Here is a 21,727-nt window from a genome sequence, read left to right on the forward strand (position 1 = left end):
CTCTTTCCCTTTTCCCTTTACCGACTTCTGGGACTACTACTCCCTTCAGCTATTCTATCTGACCAAGATATCTGGGGTTTTTTTTGTTAATTATTATCATATAATTGGATTGACTGACAGTGCTTAAGATAGATTGGTCTTCAAGTAATACCAATAATTTCCTCTATATGGGAAGTAAAGAAACTATAATTATTATCTAAACTACCTTCCTGATATAAAATGCTATTTTTAGTTACTTACAACTAATAATTCCTTTCAACAAGTATTTTTCTATTATTTTATTCCAGCCATGTATTCCATCCTATTAAGTTTCAGTTATGCCTAATTATGAAATTATATTTATATTATTGTATGAAAAATTCTAATTTATTTTGTTGCTCATCCTGTAATGGTACCCCAAAACCACATTTTTCTACCCTCTTCTTTGCTTTCTCTTCTAAAGAATTACTGCACACTTTTCTACTATGGTTCCTCTTTCTTTGCGACATCAATTATTCTCCACAGTATCTGGATTTAACATTTTAGCTTGGTTTTTATTTCCCTTTCCTCAGGTTTCATCTTAAATAACAGGAGCTTGTGATACTTTGGGGTTGAAAGAAAAGAAGGTAGATTGATCTCTGCCACAGACACTGCAGAAAAAAACAGATATGTGCAATTCTCTGAGTATAACCTAAGAGAATTGGGAAGTGGTGTTGGTCTAAAGGGAGTTCATATATCAGCCTGGTAGTAGTGCCCAAGGAGCATGGAAGAAGGGCTTCAGATTGATAGACTCAATAATATTGAAAAGTTAGTGAATTTTTGTATATCTTGTCCTACTTCTTGTGCTTCCCTTAACAAACTAATGATTCTTATTTCATTTTTTCTTGCATTGTTTGCATTTCTTTTCCCAATTTTTCCTATAAGTCTCTCATTTGATTTTTAAGGTCCTTGTTTAAGCTCTTCCAGGAGTTCTTTTTGGGTCTAACTACAGTTCGCATTTTTCTTTGAAGTTTCACTTATAGCCATTTTGACATTGTTCTCTTCTAGGTTTGTGCCTTGATCCTCCCTGTTGCCCTAATAATTTTCTATAATTAAATTGGTATTTTTAGTGGGGAAGAGGGAATTGTTCATTTTTCTGGTTTGTTATGTAACTTTTCACTATATATTAAAAACTGGGTTCTCTTCCTGGGTTGAAGAAGGCACTGTCCCAAGCATCTTCTTGTGGGTCTCAAGGTTCTCTAGTTCGCATGAGCTTCAAAGCCTATTTGCTGATTTGTAATGGTGGGAAGCCTCACTGCTAGCTTGCAGAAGGCAGGACTTTGCTGTTGGCCTGTACACTAGCGAGCCTTGCTGTTTGTTTACACGGTGAGGGGCCTTGCTGGAGTTTGCACTGGGGGGTAGGGACCTGTTATATAGGTTTAAATCCAGTTGAGGCATCCCTGTTGGACTTTACTGAGGTCAGGGGCCTTGCGGGCAACTTATGTAGGGTTGAGGCCTTGCTGCTGTGGGAGCAGGGTCTTGCTGGATGCTTAGTTTTATATGGAGTCTCACCACTAGCCTTTTCTGGGGCCAGCCCCGATGCTGGCTTTCAGCTTCTCCAAGGTAGGGGCAGGACTTCACCCTTTCCCCTCTGAGGTGTCTCACCTCTTTGCTTAGACTGCCTGCTCAAGACTGTTCTCCTCTCTCACCCTAGGGAGATAAACTTTCTTTTGTTGATTCTCTGAGCTTCAGTGTTGCAAAATCAGATAAGATCTTGTCTTTGTTTAAAAGTGGTTTGGAAATAAACCTACATAAATCATCTAAATCATCGGCATTTCTATGTATTTCCAACAAAGTCCAGCAGCAAAAGTTAGAAAAAGAAGTTCTACTTAAAACCACTCTAAACAATATAAAATACTTGGGATCTATTTGCCAAGAAAAACACAGAAATTAAATTAAGACAATTACAAAACACTTTTCACACAAACAAATTTAGATCTAAACAATTGGAAAAACAATTGCTCACAGGTAGACCAAGCTAATATGATAAAAATGACAATCCTACCTAACTTGATTTATTTATTCAGTGCCCTACCAAACTACCAAAAGAAATTTGATAGAACTAGGAAAGATAATAACAGATTTTATTTGGAAGAACAAAAGATCAAGAATATCAAGGAAATTAATGAAAAAAATGTGAAGGATGGGGGCCCAGCAGTACCAAGTCTTAAACTATACTATAAAGCAGTAATCTTCAAAACAATACGGTACTGACTAAGAAATAGAAAGGAGGATCACTGGAATAGATTAGGGGTAAATGATCCCAGCAATCTAATATTTGATAAACCTAAAGATCCCAGCTTTTAGGATAAGAATTCACTATTTGGCAAAAATTACTGGGAAAACAATTATGGCAAGAATTAGGTATAGAGCAATATCTCACACCCTATACCAAAGTAAGGTCAAAATGGGTATATGATTTAGATATTACAAAAAGTGGTATTGTTAGTAATTTAGGGGAACAATAGAAGAGTTGACCTGTCAGATCTGTAGAGAAGGGAAGAATTTATAACCAAACAAAAGATAGAAAAATACAAAAAGTAAATGTATAATTCTGACATATTAAATTTTAAAGGTTTTGAACAAACAAAACCAATGTGACCAAGATTAGAAGGGAAGCAACAAATTGGGGGAAAGTTTTATAACAAATTTCTCTAATAAAGTCTCATTTCTCAAATATATAGAGAAGTTAGTCAAATTTATAAGAATACAAGTAATTCCCCAACTGAAAAATAGTCAAAGGATATGAATAATCAGTTTTCAGATGAAGAAATCAAAGTTATCAATAATCATATGAAAATATGTTCTAAATTCCTTTAGATTAGAGAAATGCAAATTAAACAATAATGAGGCACCACCTTACACCTATCAGATGGGCCAATATGATAGCAAAGGAAAATGATAAATGTTGGAGAGGATGTGATAAAATTTGGATACATACATTGCTGGTGGAGTTGTGAACTGATCCAATCATTCTGGAGGGCAATTTGGAACTGTGCCCAAGGGGCCATAAAACAATGTATACCCTTTGATCCAGTAATACCACCACTAGGTCTGTAACCCAAAGAGATAAAGAAAAGGGAAAGGACCTACCTGTACAAAAATATTTATAGGTACTCTTTTTGTGGTGGCAAAGAAATTTGAAATTGAAGGGATGCCCTTCAATTGTGAAATGGCTAAACAAATTGTGATATATGCTGGAGATGGAATACTATTGTACTGGAAGGAATGATTTCAGAAAGAACTGGAAAGACCTATGTGAACTGATACAGAATGACATAAACAGAATTAGGAGAGGATTGTACACAGTAACAGAAATGTTGTGGAATGATCAACTGTGATAGACTTAACTACTTTCAGCAATACAATGATCTAGGACAATTCTGAAGAATTTATGATACAGAATGTAATCCACTTCCAGAGAAAGAACTGTTGGAGTCAGAATGCAAATCAAAGTATACACCTGTTTATTTCGGTTTTTGTTGGGGGGGGAGGGTTTTTACAATATGTAAATATGTTCTGCATGATAATACATGTATAACCTGGATTGATTTGCTTGCCAGCTCTGAGGGTGGGGGGATGGAAGAGAGGGAGGAAGACAATTTAGATCATATAATTTGGACAATTTATGTGGGAATTTATTACATGTAACTAGTAGAACAAAAATATCTTTAGAATAAAAATAAGTAATTACTTACCAGCTTTAAAAAAAATAAAGTGGTTTGGGGGAGAATTGGAGAGAGATCAGGCAAATTCTCTCCTCACTCTGCCAATTTGGCACTGGAATTCCAGAACTAAGATTTCAGCTCTTTTTTTATTATTATCATGCAAAACACACTCTCATATTGGTCATTGTTGTAAGAATATACTCAGACAAAACCAAAACCTCAAAATAAAATCATACACTGATGTGAAAGATAGTATGCTTTGATCCACATCCATCCAAATCGAACAGTTCTTTCTCTGGAGGTGGATAGCATTTCCCATCATAAATGTTTCAAGATTGTCCCAAATCATTTGCAGCTCTTTTTTAATGGTAGCAAAGAATTGGAAATTGGAAGTCTTCCAATTGGAATTGGAAAAAATTGAGGAGTTGTCTATCAATTGGTGAATGACTGAACAAGTAGTGGTATAAGATTGTGATGGAATATTATTGTGTAATTAGAAATGACAAGCAAAATTATTTTGGAAAAATCTGGAAGAACTTACATGAATTGGTACATAGTGACGGCAATAATTTTTAATGAACAACTGTGAATGCCCTACTTATTCTGAGCAATTCAATGATCTAAGACAATCCCAAAGACACATGATGGAAAATGTCATCAGCCCTCTAAGAAAAAAACAATGGCGTCTAAATGCAGACTGAAACATACTATATTTCACTTTCATTCTTCCTTTCTCTTTCTTTCTTATTTCTTTTCTCCTCTTCTTCCTCCTTCTCCTTCTTCTCCTCCTCCTCTTTCTCCTTTTTCTCCTTCTCTTCTTCCTCCTCCTCCCTCTTCTTCTTCTCCTTCTCCTTCTTCTCCTTATCCTTCTCCTCCTCTTCCTCCTCCTCCTCCTTCTTCTTCCTCCTTTTCCTCCTCCTTTTTATGTTGTGACCTTCCCAAGGTCACTTATATGTATTATACTTACCAAGCCATTAATCTAATTTCTAANCTTCTTCTTCTTCTTCTTCTTCTTCTTCTTCTTCTTCTTCTTCTTCTTCTTCTTCTTCTTCTTCTTCTTCTTCTTCTTCTTCATCTCTTCCAGAAAATGACTAATTAAAAAATGTTTTATATGATTACACATGTAAAATCTAAATCAGATTGTTTACTGTCTCAGGAAAGAAGAATGTGGCAGGGAGAAGTGAGAGGAGAGAGGGAATTTGGAACTTAATTTTTTAATGAATGTAAAATTGTTTTACATATAACTGTGTTAAAAATAAATTTTTTAAATAATATTTTTAAAGTAAGTCAGTGTTTGTCAAAGTAAGTGGAGTGCTAGGAATTGCAAGCTAGGTACTGGAACAGAGCATGAGAAAGTGTGTATCTACGTAGTTCCTATTGCAGTGATACACCAGCATGAGAAATCAATGATTTCAAAAAATAAGCCAGAGGGTCAGTTTCTCTCCAAAATAATGTATCTAAATCATAGATTCCTGAGCCTGCTCTGTTTGGGAAAGAGACTTTTCAAAAGGATACAGAAAAATCAAAGTCTTATGTTAGTAGTAATGACCTCAGAGGAGAAATGTAAGCTTCTTTGGGGCAAGAATCACTTTTGTTTTTGTTTTTGTCTTTATGTTCCCACTGTGTAGCTTGAAAGTTCCAGTTTAGCATTGTAAGACTGGCTCATCTTTGGTGAGTTTTACAGTACAATTTATGGCAAAAGCTTTTTGTGCCTTACAATAGGTGCCATTTATATTGTCATAAATAATTGAGTAAAATATTAAATATAATATGGAGAAGATAAAATCCTGGGAGGCATCCATGAGAGATCTTCCCAATTTATATTAATTTAATAATCATACTCTTTGGTTTCAGTTATTCAACAGGTTCTGAATCTATCTAAATATACTATCATTCTGCCCACACTTCTCCATATTTTTCACAAGGATTTCATGTGAAGTTGTCAAATGTTTTGCTGAAATTCAAGTATGTTACTTTAATAGAATTTCCCTGACGACCTTGTTATGTCAAAAATGAAAATATTCTGGTATACCCTATTCTAAATAAATTCATGGTGGCCCATACTAATTATTTGTCTATAGGATGTTACTAGCAATAAACATCCAAATGATGAATTTATAGTTTTAATAATCTACCTTAATGGCCTTTTAAAAAATCAAAACATAAAATAAAAACAACTCTGAGGTACCACCTCACACCTAACAGATTGGCTAAAATGACAACAGGGGAGATTAATGAATGTTGGAGGGGATGTGGTCAAATTGGGACATTAATGCATTGCTGGTGGAGTTGTGAACTGATCCAACCATTCTGGATGGCAAATTGGAATTATGCCCAAAGAGTGATAAAAGAATGTCTGCCCTTTGATCCAGCCAAACCACTGTTGGGTTTGTACCCCAAAGAGATCATAGATAAAAAGACTTGTACAAAAATATTTATAGCCGCGCTTTATGTGGTAGCAAAAAACTGGAAAATGAGGGGATGCCCTTCAATTGGGGAATGGCTGAACAAATTGTGGTATATGCTGGTGATGGAATACTATTGTGCTCAAAGGAATAACAAACTGGAGGAATTCCATGTGAACTGGAAAGACCTCCAGGAATTGATGCAGAGTGAAAGGAGCACAGCCAGAAGAAAATTGTACACAGAGACAGATACACTGTGGTAAAATCGAAAGTAATGGACTTCTGTACTAGCAGCAATGCAATGACCGAAGACAATTCTGAGGGACTTATGGAAAAGAATGCTACCCACATTCAGAGGAAGAACTACAGGAGAGGAAACACAGAAGAAAAACAACCGCTTGAACACATGGGTTGATGCAGACATGATTGGGGATGTAAACCCGAAACGACCACACCAATGCAACTAGCAATAATATGGAAATAGTTCTTGATAGATGACACCTGTTAAAACCAATGGAAATGTGCATTAGCTATGGGGGGAGGGGGGAGTAAAGGGAGGTAAAGGGGAAAGTAAGAACATGAATCATGTAACCATGGCAAATTTTTCTAAAAGATTAAAATAAAAATCAGCCTAGCATTTACATGGCTCTACTCTTCTCATTGTACATAGTATTTCAAAGATCACTGACAAGAAGTCATAAATTGCTCTGAAGTTTCTTAAGTACCCTAGGAAGTTTTACATTTGGACCTAATGGTTTTCAATCACTAAAGATAAAAAAGGGCTCTTGACACTTATCTTGGGTTGAAAACTCATATTATTGACATTAATTCTGTACTTCCCCATCTGGAGATTATTCTTTTTAGGAGAAAATGCAAATACCATATGAGTTAAGTGATTTTGCTTTCTCTTTATGATCCATTATCATCTTATCCTCCAATGAAATTATTTCTTCTTTGATTTTCTTCTCACTCCCATTATAGCTTTAAAGAACTCTTCTTTTGTTCCTACAATTCATTATCAAGCTCATATCATACTGAACTTCAGCATTCTTGACCTTACTCTTAAAAGATTTTTTAATTAATCATATTCAATTAACTACCTACTTTGACATCTTGGACTACTTGTCCTGTAGACCTCTTAAGCTTAAGATGCCCCAAGCTGCACTCATATCTTTGACTCAAAACTCTTCCCTGTTCCTAATTTTCCTAATGTTGTTGAAGGCACCACCATCTTCCTACTCCCTCAGACTTGCCGCCTGGATATCATTTTAAATTCTTCACTGCCTCTCACTTTCCAATCTACTGCCAAGCCTGTTGATTCTGCCTTTATAGAATCTTTCATATATGCCCCTTTCTCTTCCATGACACTGCTACCACCTTAGAACACATTCTCATTATTTCATATATGGGTTATTATAACAGCGTTCTGGTTGGTCTCCTGCCTCAAGTCTCATACACTCACACACACACATTATACTCAGTGATAAAAAATGATATTCCTAAAGTGTAAATCTTGATCATATCACTCCCTTATTCAATAACTATTATTATTATATAATTATAATATTATAATAATAATATTTTATTAGCTAATCTTTATAATCATGCTTTAAGGTTTGCAATTTACTATATATATATAAAATCTCATTTGATCCTCAAAACAATTCTCTAAGATAAATGCTATTACCACATCCATTTTACAGATGAGAAACTAAAGCTGAGAGAAGTTAAGTAATGTGCCAAAGGTTACATAACTGGTAAATATCTGAGGTAAAATTCAAACTCAAGTATTCCTAATTCAAAGTTTAAAACTCCGTACACTATACCATCTGACTATATCAAATAGCTCCAGTGTCTCCCTATTGCTTCAAGAATCATATATAAAACCCACTATTTGGCTTTTAAAACAATTCATAATCTGCCCCTTTACTACATTTCCAGTCTTCTGGCGCTTTACTTCTCTCCACATCTTCTCTGATCCAATGACTCTGATCTCATTGCTGCTCATCAAAGAAACCACTCCAAAATACCATGCATTTTCATTCATTGTTCTCTATCTCTAGAATTCCCTCCCTCCTCATCTCTATCTCCTGATTTCTCAGGCTTTCTTTGTATTTCAGATAAAAGTCCACCCTCTGTAAAAAGCTTTTCTAACTCCCCCAAAAGGTATTTTCTTTCTTTTCAGATTATCTCCAATTTATATATATATAAATTATATATGTATGTTTATATATATACACATATGTATATCCTGTATGTACATTTTGTTTGTTGTCAATCTTGTTAGATTAACAGTTTTTGGGGGGCAGACTTTCTTTACAACATCAGTGCTTAGCACAGCACCAGGCACATAATAGGGGTTTAATAAATGTTACTTTGTCTGACCCTGTTTACATTATCTGTACATTTCATTTTAAATTTTAAGTTGACCTATATTCCTAAGCAACTAATTTGTTTTCTTTAGACAGTTGCTCTTTTTCTTCAACACAGCAATCATTTTTGTTAGTGTCATCAGAATGTTGAGCTTAAGAACATTGTCTTGCTTAAACCACCTTCTTTTGTAGAATTTTGGGCCATAAGATCCTATCCATCCTATTTATGAACTTTTGAAAATTTGTGTTCCCAAAATCTAGGACATATATCAGACTATACCCAGTTTTATTCTTTTTAACTATCTAGTTGACAGAATGTCAAAGTTAGAAGGACTTTTAGAGATCGTGTGGTCCAAGCCATGCCTAAATAAAAACCCTCTCTATCAAATACCAAAAAATAGTTATCCAACTTTTACCTAAAGCTCTAAGCAAAGAGGAGCCAACCACCTTGAGAGGTAGCCCATTCTAATATTTATGTTTTTTTCTTGCTCAAGATTAAGTCTAGCTTTCTTTGACTTCCTCACCCCACTATTGCTCCTATTTTTAAATCCATGGGAAACATGATGAGTCTCATCCCTCATCTACATAAAAGCGCTTAAAATACTTGAATACAATTGTCATGGGCCCCCAAAATCTTTATTTCTCTAGGCTAATTGATCTCATTTACTTTAAAAGTTCTCAATTGGCATGATCTCAAGGCCCCTTATCCTAGCCACACTCCTTTGTACTTCTCCAACTTCTCGATTTCCTTCCAAATGTCCAGCCAGAACTGGACATTGTTCTCAAGATGTAGTTTGATCAGAACAGACTGTGATGGAAATATCACCTCTCTAGTTCTGAATACTATGCCCTTCAATGCCACCTAAGGTCACATTGGCATTTTGGCTGCCATAGAACATTTTTTCCTCAGCTTTAATACACTAAAAGATTCATTTTTAAAATATACTGCTCTCTAGTCATACCTTCCCTATTTTGTACCAGTAAAGATTGTTTTCTCATCTTTAATTATGTATGTAACACATATAAGTTGTAGGCTTGTTGTGGGAAAACACACCCAAGTTAGTAGCAGGTTTCACCCAAGAATCGGAGGCTCAAGACTGTTCAATCCAGAAGTATGAAAGAATTTTATTTGAAGAAGAGGTTTTTAAGATAGTGTAATAGCCTAGGCTGGTGAAATGGCCTAGGAGTTAGTAGAGTTGTGTTGGGGCTTGTAGAGCAGCCCTGGGACTGATGGAGTAGCCCTAAGAGTGATGGAGTAGCCCAATACCCCTGGGCCTGAGTAGCCTCATTGGTGTTAGAGTAGCCCTAGAAATGATGGAATAGGACCTCCACCTGATTTCCCATGTGGGTCAGGGTTTGCATATTTATTGAGGGTCCTGGACTGCCAGAGCCCTTAAGGTACATGTTCCATATTTCCCTACCATTGTCCCACCTGCCATCATTTATCAGCATAGAAGACATCTCATTACCCTTCTAGAATGCTCTATCAACAAGGGAAACGTGGAAAAGGATATAGTACAGTAATTAATAGTGCCTAACAGTTCAGAACTAAGGTAAATACAAAACAAAACAACTGGTTAATAATAACAAACAGCACATAACTACTGTATAGAACAGAATAATAGAAAACCACTACATGTGGTTGAAAATACAGAATGGTTAACTGAATAATAATATAAATTCTTCCATTTATGCGTGACTAATGCTAAAACTACAGATTTCACAATGTATGCTTAACTAGTGCTAGCTGATTAGAAATAAAAGATTTCAGAACATGAGAGTCACTGCCCATTGCAGTGCCCACCTCCATCAGACTCATTATTCCAAACCTACATTTGCAGGTCAGGTCCCAAGAGCAAGGTCATGATTCACCTCAGACTTCTAGGGATAACTCTGGGGCGCCTAAGAGTAGGAAGATCGGCGGGCAGCTGGGTAGCTCAGTGGAGTTAGAGTCAGGCCTAGAGACAGGAGGTCCTAGGTTCAAACCCGGCCTCAGCCACTTCCCAGCTGTATGACCCTGGGCAAGTCACTTGACCCCCCATTGCCCACCCTTACCACTCTTCCACCTATGAGACAATACACTGAAAGTACAAGGGTTTAAAAAAAAAACAAACAAACAAGAGTAGGAAGATCTTTCTCTAACACTAGAGCTTACATTCCCCCATCTGAAGTATTCTTCCCCAATATCATCAACAGTAAATCTCCTCAATATCATCTAATCAATGATTACTATCCTAATACCTATCAACCAGTTAACATCTCAAGATCATCTAAATAATAATAATACATAATGTAACATATTGATATGATAATATAATATATGTAGCCCCACTATAAATTAGCCCATTAAAATCAATTAATATTTTGTTTACCAAGAAAGTATAACAAGAACAGCAAGTACAGTAGTACAAAAACATCTACTCACACTAGTGTTCTATCTCCCCTCTCCAGCCAGAAGAAGCTAGGTTGAATAGTATATAGAATGCTTAATTTAGAATCCAGGAGATGAGTCTGAATATCACCTTTTATACTTCTTACCTATGTGATTCTAGGTCAATTTCTTAACCTCTCAGCCTCAGTTTTCTCATCTGTAAAATTGGGATAATAATATCATCTACCACACAGGATTGTTGGGAAGATCAAATGACATAAATAAAGTGATTTGCAAATCTTATTTCCATTCAGTTCCTGAGAGTGGTAGGCTTAAATTTAAAGAAACTGTTACAAAACATTAAGCAGAGCTGATAAATGAGTCACTCCTTGCTTGCCGGACACAATGTCTTAGTTGCTAGGTTCATTTGCTACTGAGTCTGGGTCAATCAGTCAGCCCTTCAGAGATAGTTCTTCACTAGGATCAACTACCAGAACTACCAGTAGACATTGCTATGGAGTCCAGTTGATGACCCTTGGGTGGTTATCCTGAACTTTTGAAGTTCATGAAGTTACCATCTTGACCATTCTGTCTGTCTCTGACACATTCACCTAAGATCAAGAATGAGTAGACACAATAAGAACAAAGAAATATGTCATCCTAGGTAAGAAGATAAGGCAACCAGAAGCGGCACCTACTCCTATCTCTCTCCACCTTGAAACTTCTTTCAATTTTTTTCAGAAAGAAAAAACCACCAGGAAAAAGGAGATTTTTCCATTCATTCAATTATTCATTACATTTTATGCACATTCAGTATTTAAAATGAAAAAGGTAAATTCACAAACAATTAAAGGAAATCAAAGCAATTATTAGGAGCTATTTTGCCTAACTATCAATAAAACTGAAATTCTTAATGAAATGGATGAATATTTTCAAAAAGTAAATTTCTAGAAGCCTTTCCAATTAGATCAGGAGTGAAATAAAGACGTTCAGTATCAATACTACTATGCAATGTTGTACTAGAAATACTAGGTAAAGCAATAAGACAGGAAAAAGAAATGGAAAGAATAAGCATAAACAATGAAAAAATCATTCTATTCAGATGAAATGACAGCTTACTTAAAGAACTCTATAAAATAAACAGAAAACTAATCAAAACAATTAAAAATTCAACAAAGTTACAGAATACAAAATAAACTCCCACAATTTCCCATTTATTACCAACAAAACCCAGCAGGAAGAGAAAGAAAGTGAAATTCCAAATAAAATAACAAAAACCCGGGAGTCTACTTGCCAAGATATACATAGGAACTATATGAACACAATTTCAAAGCATCCTTCACACAAATAGAGATCTAAATAACTGGAGAAATATTAATTGCTCATATTGATCTGATATAATAAAAATTATATTACCTAACAAATGACAAAATTCATTTGAATAAACAAAAGGTCAAAACTATAAAGAGACTAGATGAACAAAAATGGGAAGGAAGGGGATTAGACTGGCAGTGCGATATTTCAAATTATACTACAACAGAATAATTTGGTATTGAGTAAGAAATAGAAAGGCTGATCAGTGAGACAAATAGTAACACTATATACAGAAACGAACGAGCACAGCAACTTAATATTTAATAAATTCAAAGAACCCTCTTGGGCAGCCCTCCCTCTTAAACAAAAGTTGTTGATAAACCTGTAAAGTAGTCTGGTGGAAACTAGAGATAAAGCAACATCTGACACCATATACCAAGACAAACTCAAAAGAGGTATATGATTTAGACATTGGGTGACATCATAGGGTAAATCTGAGCTGCAGGAAAGAAATTGCCTGTTAGATCTATGAATAGGAGAAGAGTTCATGACCAAATAAGACAGAGAGGTTCACAGGAAGTAAAATAGATATTCTTGATTATGTAAAATTTAAAAGTTTTTGCACAAACAAAACCAACACACCTAAAATTAGAAGAAAAGCAGGAAATTGAGAAAAATCTTTGCAGCAAGTTGCTCTGAAAAAGGTCTAATTTTTTTAATAGAGAACTGAGTCAAATTTACAAGAATAGAAGCCATTTCTGAACTGATAAATTGTCAAAGGATATGAACAGGAAGTTTTCAGAGGAAGAAGTAAAAACTATCCATAAAAAAAATTCTAACTAAAAATTAGAGAAATGAAAGTTAAAGCAACCCTGAGGTACCACTTCACACCCATCAGATTGGTGAGGGTGACAAAAGGGAAAATGACAAATGCTGGATGAGAGGTGGGAAGGAAAGTACATTAATAGACTGTTGAGGAGTTGTGAGCTGGCTCAACTGTTCTGGAAATTAATTTGGAACTGTGCCCAAAAAGCTACTAACCTGTACATACTCTCTGACCCAGAGAAACCATTTCTAGGTCTATACCCCACCCACACAAAGAGATTAAAGAAAGAGTAGAGGGACCCATATGTACAAAAGTATTTGTAGCAGCTCTTTATGGTAACAAAAAATTTGAAACATAGGTTGCCCATCAACTAGGTAATGGCTGAACAAGTTACAGCATGTTAATGTGACAGAATACTATTATGTTATAAGAAATTATAGTTTTAGAGCCTGGTTTCAGAAAGAGTTGGGAAAACATGCATAAACTAATGCAAAGTTAAGTAGAAGAACCAAGAGATCGACTTATATGGTGACAGTAATATTATAAAGAAAATCAACTTTGAAAGACTTAATAACTCTGATTGGCACAATGACCAATCACAATTCCAAAGGACTCATGATTAAAACATGCTATACATCTTCAGGGTATAGATTAAAGCATATTTTCTTTTCTCTTTCTTGCTTTTTTTGGAGGGAACATGGCTAAGGCAGAAATTTGTCTTACATGTTTATTTATATATTTACATATATTTTTATATATATTTATAATGGATTTTATTTTTCCCACAGGACAAGGAAATGGGGAAGGGAGAAAATTTAGAATTGAAAATTGAATTAAATTAAAATTCTTTTAGAAATCAAGTATATAACTGATATATGTATAAATCATTCTCATTAAGATCTTATGGAGATGAGAATATAAATATGTGGATTAGTAATTACTAAATGTCTCCTTGATCATCTTTTTTGTAGTGATATTTTCTCTCATTTTTCTAACATTTATAATCATCCTTTTTAATATATTTTCAAAATTAATTCCTGAGCGCTTTTAAAATATGTCTGCATGAACCATAAATTTTTTGCAGATCAAACCATTTATTACTTAATAAAAACTGATTAGAAAATCATGAAGTGGTATGGCAAAAATGCATCCAAATACACTATTGATATCAATATATTTTAATCTTAAAAAATTAAAAAATAATGGAATATTATCTATCATAATTAAGAAAATATTCCTAGTTATTTTACATGTATAGTAGGTATGTCTCATGTAAGACATAAATTATATATATATATACACTTATATATATATATATATATATACAAATTTGTCTAAATGTAGCTTATTAGAAGCACCAAGATCAGATCAAATCATCCCTGAATAAAGAGGACAATCAGCAAAATAACTGGGAGTAAAAAGTCCCAGTTATCTAGAGTCAGCTAGATGATACAGTGAATATGAGCTGGGTCTGGAGTCAAGAAAATCTTAGTTCAAATCTGACCTCTGACACTAACTAGCTGTGTTTTTTCCACAAGAAAACCACTTAACTTCTGTTTGCCTCTGTTTCTTCAACTATAAGATGAGAGTATTAATAGCACCTACCTCCTAAGGTTGTTGTGAGGGATCAAATGAGATGTCTGTTAGAAGCTTAACATAGTTTCTGACACATAGTAAGTGCTCTATAAATGCTAGCTCTCGTTATTATTAAGCAAGCTATGGAACAACATGAAGCTATGCACTTGGGATTCTTCAGTCTCTGAAAAAGTACTGGACTAGAATTATTGCCATACCACGTCATATAGACCACACTATATGTAGCCCCATTATTGGCTTACTGATACTGTTATAAAAAAATATAACAATACATAGTTTGAAAATAGTCAGTTTCCTGGCTGCTATAACTTAAAGGGGGCAGAATTATCCCAATCTTATACCCACCAGTCCCCTTCCCACCAAAAAGGTGACCAACAAAGACAACTGCAAACAGTAGATAGTGAGTTAACTCATTTATTCAAGTGAATAGCAAACAGAAATCAAAGTTCCACAGATTATAAAATGCCAGGAAATTTCTGAGTTAAGGAGGTCTTTAGATGGGATTGGGATGAGATGTGAGCTCACTAAAAGAGAAGCCCCAATTTCACCCCAGGAAACATTCCCTAAATTCTCTAAAGAGGCAAGTCAGAAATCAGGGATATATTGAGAATCTGGCTTCCTCTACATGTCTGTTTCATTCTCTTCTCATGTTTGGAGTTAGTCCTGAAATTTTATTTTAGGTAGTCCAAAACGTTTACTTTCCAACTAGATACTGTCCATGGCTTCTATGCCTCTTCTCATCAAGATCAAAATTTTATGTGAGATACATATCAGACGCATTGAAGGGAAAGCAATTTTTCACTTCTTTTGCCTTACTTTAAATGGTCCAAGTGTAGAATTCATAGAAATTAGATATTACCTCAGGTAAGTCACTACTCAACCTGGATTATTCCCTTTAGCCCACTTTCTCAGCTTTTCTCTAGAAAGAGTTCTTCCTCTCTACCCAAACAAAGTAATGAGGACTTAGGGAATATAAATCTCAAAAGATAAAGACTTCAGGATCAACTAAGAATCCCCGTAGGTATCATCAAGTCCCTTGACAATACTAGAAAAATGAGAGCAAAAGAAACTAATAATGTCAGGGGAAAGTTATATAAATCTCTGTAAAGTACGAGTCAAGAAAAGAGACGGATCTCTATTCAGAGAGCTTGACATGAGCAAGTGAAGTTCAGTGAAACTCAACCACACCATCTAAGAACTGGAGATATTTTCCTCCAGCTGAGTCAAAAATCATGTCACAGAGACATGTTCTGACAGGTTTTAAATCATCTTAGAATGCTTTCAGGAACTCAATCCATTAACTAATTACCTTTAAAAGCCCAAACCTGGATTTTACCACCACTGGCCAGAATGACTCCCTGAAGAACAGTTCTGTTTATTGTTGAGTCATTTGTCTGGAAATCAGGTCAGCCTCCCTGAGATTTTGCTGGAATTTCTATGAGAGTCTGAGGGAATAAAGAAGAATTCCCAGAATCAGTTACCCTCACAAAAAAAGATCAGAGTTAAGTTACAGACACTATGTTCTTTTTTTAATGGTGTCCAATTGTCCATTTAGTCAGTCTGTTTTCCTGTCTCTGTCTCTGCTCAGAGTTTGTTGTCCTTGCTTTTAGCTAATATATATATGAAAAAAAACTTAAATTTTGCATATATGCATACATATATGCAAAATTTTAGGTTTTTTTCTTTGTACTGAGAAAAAGAATCAAAAAAGCTAAATAAAGAGAAGTACTTATCATGACTGGGAGGCTAAGGCATACAGGGAAGAAATAAGTAAATTATTAGTATGTCATTTTCACTTTAAAAAGTACACTTAAAATTAAATAAACACAAAAATCCTACAGCTTAGTAAAAGCCTTTCTCTAGTAATGAGCATTATATTAAAACACTTTAATTCTGTAAAGCAATTGACCCTCACAATAACTCTCTATTGTCCCTCTTCTGTAGTTGAAGAAACCAGAAGCTCCAGGAGTTTAAATGACTTGTGCAAGATCATAGAGCTGGTAAGTAGCAGAACTTAAAAGAAGTCAGATCTTCTAAAAGTCCTTATATTTTTCTATGGTGACTCCGTGACTTCAATGTTAGAAGTACTACCCTTACCAAATGGCATTCCTGAACCAACCAAGATGGTGTTCTTGGTTCAAATCTGGCCTCAGCACCACCTTAGGCAAGTCACTTAACCCCCATCTCCTAGTCCTTACTACTCTTCTGCCTTGGAACTAATACACAGAACTGATTCTAAGATGGAAGGTAAGGAATTTTTTTTAATTCTTTCTCTTAAGATCTATTACATCACCCTACATCTCCCGCAAAAAATGACCCCTACCCCTGGGTATCTACTAAAATCATTCTGTCTTTTTGTGCTTTAGCAATAAATGAAAAGTACTTTCTTCAAAGATACTTGGTTCCCCATACATATTCTTTCCAAAACTCCAAATCACTCTTCCTAACTCATTTAGTCATTCTCAGTCATGTCTGACTCTTTGGGACTCAATTTGGAGTTTTCTTGGTGAAGATACTGAAATGGTTTGCCATTTCCTTCTCCGGCTCATTTTACATGTGAAGAAACTGAGTCAAAAAGGATTAAGTGGCTTGCCCAGACCCACACAACTAGTAAGCATCTAAGGACAGATTTGAATTCAGGAAGATGAGTCTTCCTGACTCCAGGTTCAGCATTCTATCCACTGTGCTTCCTCCCTATTCACTCCTATAGCCCCATATGTTTCCCAGTGCCTCCCACCTAGAGAAGCACTTATAGGCCAAAGTAGTAAAAATAAACCTTCTCCCAATATGACTCTTGATAAGGCAAAAGGAGATGTGCCCTCTCATAAACAAGAAAGGTATGTGAAGATCTACAGGGATAAGTCAGATACCAGTTTAATAGGACTTTGTCATGAGATTCTTGACTTCAAAAAAGGCTGTTACCTATGAAACTGGTAAGGAGATTGAAATTTAAGTTTATAAAATCAAAATTTTGATTCATTCAAAATTAAATCTTAGAATCTCCATGTTCAAATTTTTTAAAAGCATGTCCTAAGAAAAAGGACTCTTTTTACATAAAATATCCAAAAGGTTAAGTTTTATGTCAAAGAGTATTACAACCAAAATCTTACACAGCAAGCTCTCCAGATCCAAGTCAATGGATTTTGTTGCTGCTAATGTTCAGTAATGTCCTACTCCTCGTGACCCCACTTGAGGTAGTCTTGAGAAAGATATTGGAATGGTTTACCATTTCCTTCTCCAACTCCTTTTATAAGTGAGGAACTGAAGAAAATAGAGTTAAGTGGCTTGCCTGGGATCACACAACTAGTGTCTGAGGTCATATTTTAACTCAAGAAAATGAGTCTTCCTAACCCCCAGTTAGGAAGCCCAGTGCTCTATCCACTGTACCTCCTAGCTATTTTAGAGGAAGCTAAATTTTACTAATTAAAATAATTGAAAACATCTCTTCAATTTTGTGATAAAACTTTACTTTTCAAGTTGTAATCAAGGATAGGATTAGGTCTTTGTAGTATTTATGCATACAGTGTTCCTTGCCCAGCCTTGCTTTCATATTCACAAGGTAGAAAAGATAGATACAGTCAAACGATTATAACTGGGGTCAGTGTAGATGTATTCTCCTCCTATCACATATCAACTCAACTACCTCTGATGATTTCCCTTCTATCTCTAATTGTTCCTTATTGTATGGTCTCTTCTGCTCTTCTACTGTTACATAGCTTCCATTGCTAAAGAGATTTAGTCTACTAACTGGAACTAGCCATCCTCTGGAAGATGTGCCTTATAAAACTGCCTTTATAGGATGAGGACTAACATGAAGGGTGTGTGATAGAGTAAAGGGAAAACAATAAACTAGGAATATAAAACCTGGGTTCTAATTCTGGCTCAGTCACTTCATATCTATGCATCTTTGGACAAATCACATATACCTCTTTAAGAGGTCATCTATTGGATGAGGAAATTGAGCTAGAAGAATGGCTTCTGTAATTCTTCTAGCCCTATAATAATAATGAAGAGAAGGAAGAGGAGATCGCTAAAGCCATTAGAATTCCCTAAATCTTTTTCCTCATCTACAAAAGGAAGACACTAGACTAGGTAATCTCCAATTCAAATATTCTATGATTTTTATTACACAGATTTAGGAGAGAACCTGGGTTCATACCTCCTAAAACAGCTTCTCCTTCATTATCATTTCCCCTTCCCAAGATGTACTTTCCACTTTGTTGTGTTATACTGAATTATTATACCATTCTTCCTCAGGAGAACAAAGACCATGGAAAAGACCAAAAACAATTCAGTGGAGTCCAAAGTGACAGACTTCATCCTCTTGGGATTATCTCACCCACAAAATCTGAGGACCTTCCTCTGCCTGGTCTTCTTAGTTATTTACATCTTGACACAACTGGGGAATATGCTTATCCTGCTCACAGTCTGGACTGACCCCCAACTCCATGTTCGCCCCATGTATATACTTCTGGGAGTCCTCTCCTTCCTAGACATGTGGCTCTCCTCAGTAATTGTTCCACGGATCATCCTGAGCTTTACTCCTGCCACTAAGGCTATGTCATTTGCAGGGTGTGTGGCCCAGCTCTACTTTTTTCACTTTCTAGGAAGCACTCAATGCTTCCTCTACACCTTGATGGCATATGACAGATACCTGGCAATATGCAGACCTCTACATTACCCTGTGCTAATGAATGGACGGCTATGCACGATGCTTGTGGCTGGAGCATGGGTGGCTGGCTCTATCCATGGTTCTATTCAGGCTACCTTGACTTTCAGATTGCCTTACTGTGGACCCAATCAGGTAGATTACTTTTTCTGTGACATCCCTGCAGTGCTGAGGTTGGCCTGTGCTGACACCACTATCAATGAGCTGGTGACCTTTGTAGACATTGGGGTGGTAGCTGCCAGCTGCTTCCTGCTGATCCTGCTCTCCTATGCAAACATTGTCTATGCCATCCTACAGATCCGTACAGCAGATGGGAGGCGAAAAGCCTTTTCCACCTGTGGCTCACACCTGACTGTGGTTACTGTATACTATGTGCCCTGCATTTTCATCTACCTCCGGCCTGGCTCCAAGAGCCCCCTGGATGGAGCAGTGGCAGTATTTTACACAGTTGTCACTCCATTGTTAAACCCCCTAATTTATACACTGAGAAACAAAGAAGTAAAGTCAGCACTGAGAAAGCTAGCAGGGAGTGGAAGGACCACTAAATAAAACAGATAATTATCTCTCTTTGGCTCTTCTATTTATGAGAAATTTTGAAAATATTCCGACTGTGGTTAAGGGTTTTTTTTCTTATAGAATCTCATTCCTTAGAGTTTCCATTTATATTGCAATTATCTTGTATGAACATAGCTATTGATATATTATCTCTTTCATTAAAATATAATTCCTTAAGGGCACAGACTATGTGTTTCCCTTTCCTCAGTGTCTCACACATAATAAGCACTTAAATGTTTGTTGACTCAACCCATAAGAGTCTAACACCACCCTGGAGTATCTGAAACAAGTGGTCATCCAGACTTAGCTTGAGTATTTTGAGTAACAGATAAGGTTTTACTGAGAAGCCCATTCAATTTTGGAAGAGATCTAATGGTCAGGACATTTTTTCCTTGTGTTTAAATCTCTTTGTTCATGTTCATCTGGGTTCTGCCCTAGGGGATCAAGCAGAATTTTGCTAATCCCTCTTTCCCGGGTAGCTCTTTTATTTTAAACCCTTACCTTCTCTCTTAGTATCAGTTCTAAGACAAAAGAGCAGCAAGAGCTAGACAATTAGGGTTAAGTGACTTGCCCAGGGTCACACAGCTAGGAAGTATATGAGGCCAGATTTGAACCCAGCCATGATACTTTTTTAAATGCTTGAAGATAGGTGTCATGCCTACCTTTACCAGTACCAAAACCTTTGCTTCTTTACTCAAAACATACCAAGTTTCTTCACCTACTACTTGCATGATACAGCTTCTAGTCATCTCCACATACTATTTTCCCTTCTCTGGTGGTAGTACAGTTTTTTAACATCTCTACTGACATATGAAGAGGCTCAGTACCAAACACCGGTCCTGGACACTGTACTTCTTTAAAGTTGTTTAAGATCAGTTTAGATAGCTAGAGAGCACACAGGATAGAGAACTAGGTTTGAATTCAGGAAGACCCCCCCCCCAATTCAACTCCTACCTCATACATTTACTAGCCATTTGACAGTAACATAAATCTTGTTTAAACTTTATCTTCCTCAATGCAGAGCACATCACTCTGGTCATACTGGGTGTGCTTTTTAAGGGCCTACTATGTGCCAGGGACCATGTTAGGTTCAATGACAAAACAACATAGTCCTTTGAAAGACAGGATAATTGAATAAATGTAACCCAAAATGACAATAATAATTAGTAATGGTACAGACTACAAAAAAGGTAAACAAAATAATCCAGATAAGTTATTATTGTTATAGCAGTACCTTTTGTGTTAGCAAAGAATTAGACGTTGAGGGGATGCCCATCAATTGGGAAATAGCTGAGCAAATTGTGGTATATGTTGGTGATGGAATACTATTGTGCTATAAAAAATAAGTAGGATGATATCAGAAAAAGCTGGAAAGATCTACATGAACCAATGCAGAGCTAAATAAACAGAACTAGGAGAACACTGTACACCGTAAAAGCAGTATTGCATGATGATCAATTGTGAAAACTTGATTATTTTCGGCAATGCAAAGATCTGGGACAATTCTAGAAGACTTATGACAAGTAATGCTATCCACCTTCAGAGGAAGAACTGTTGAGTTGGATGGATGTGGAGCAAATCATACTATCTTTCTCATTGGGTATATTTGCGATTTTATTTGGGGGTTTTGGTTTTGTATGAGTGTGTTCTGACAACAATGACTAATATGGAAGTGTGTTTTGCATAGTAATAAAGAAGAAAAAAGATGTTATTAGTCATAATGATGATGATAATACTATTGATGTAAGGAAGGCTATTGTGCTGAATTGACATTCCTGATTCTAGCAGTCATCCTGAGCTATCTCAGACCTTGAGTGAGATGGAAGTAATGAATTCCCGAACCAATTCCAGTACATGGTTGTGTCTCAGTGCTGAAAAATGTGGACCTTGAAAATGATAAAGATTTTTTTCATTAACTACTGAATGAGAGAAG

The 21,727-nt window shown here is 35.9% G+C and overlaps 1 protein-coding gene across 2 annotated transcripts; it reads left to right on the forward strand.

Moving 5' to 3' along the window:
• The first annotated feature begins 11,892 nt into the window (after positions 1-11,892).
• On the forward strand, positions 11,893-19,788 carry LOC123236039 (olfactory receptor 10G2-like). 2 transcript variants are annotated; one of them, XM_044662296.1, is made up of 3 exons: positions 11,893-11,905; positions 14,780-14,791; positions 18,878-19,788. In XM_044662296.1, the coding sequence occupies exons 1-3, from the start codon at positions 11,893-11,895 to the stop codon at positions 19,786-19,788; spliced, it is 936 nt and encodes a 311-aa protein (XP_044518231.1). The 2 variants fall into 2 exon arrangements, with proteins under 2 accessions (XP_044518231.1, XP_044518230.1); XM_044662295.1 differs by lacking the exons at positions 11,893-11,905; positions 14,780-14,791 and having other exon boundaries at positions 18,841-19,788.
• The last annotated feature ends 1,939 nt before the right edge of the window (positions 19,789-21,727 follow it).

This window comes from Gracilinanus agilis, chromosome 2, assembly GCF_016433145.1.
Source record: "Gracilinanus agilis isolate LMUSP501 chromosome 2, AgileGrace, whole genome shotgun sequence".
Classification (NCBI taxonomy): domain Eukaryota; kingdom Metazoa; phylum Chordata; class Mammalia; order Didelphimorphia; family Didelphidae; genus Gracilinanus; species Gracilinanus agilis.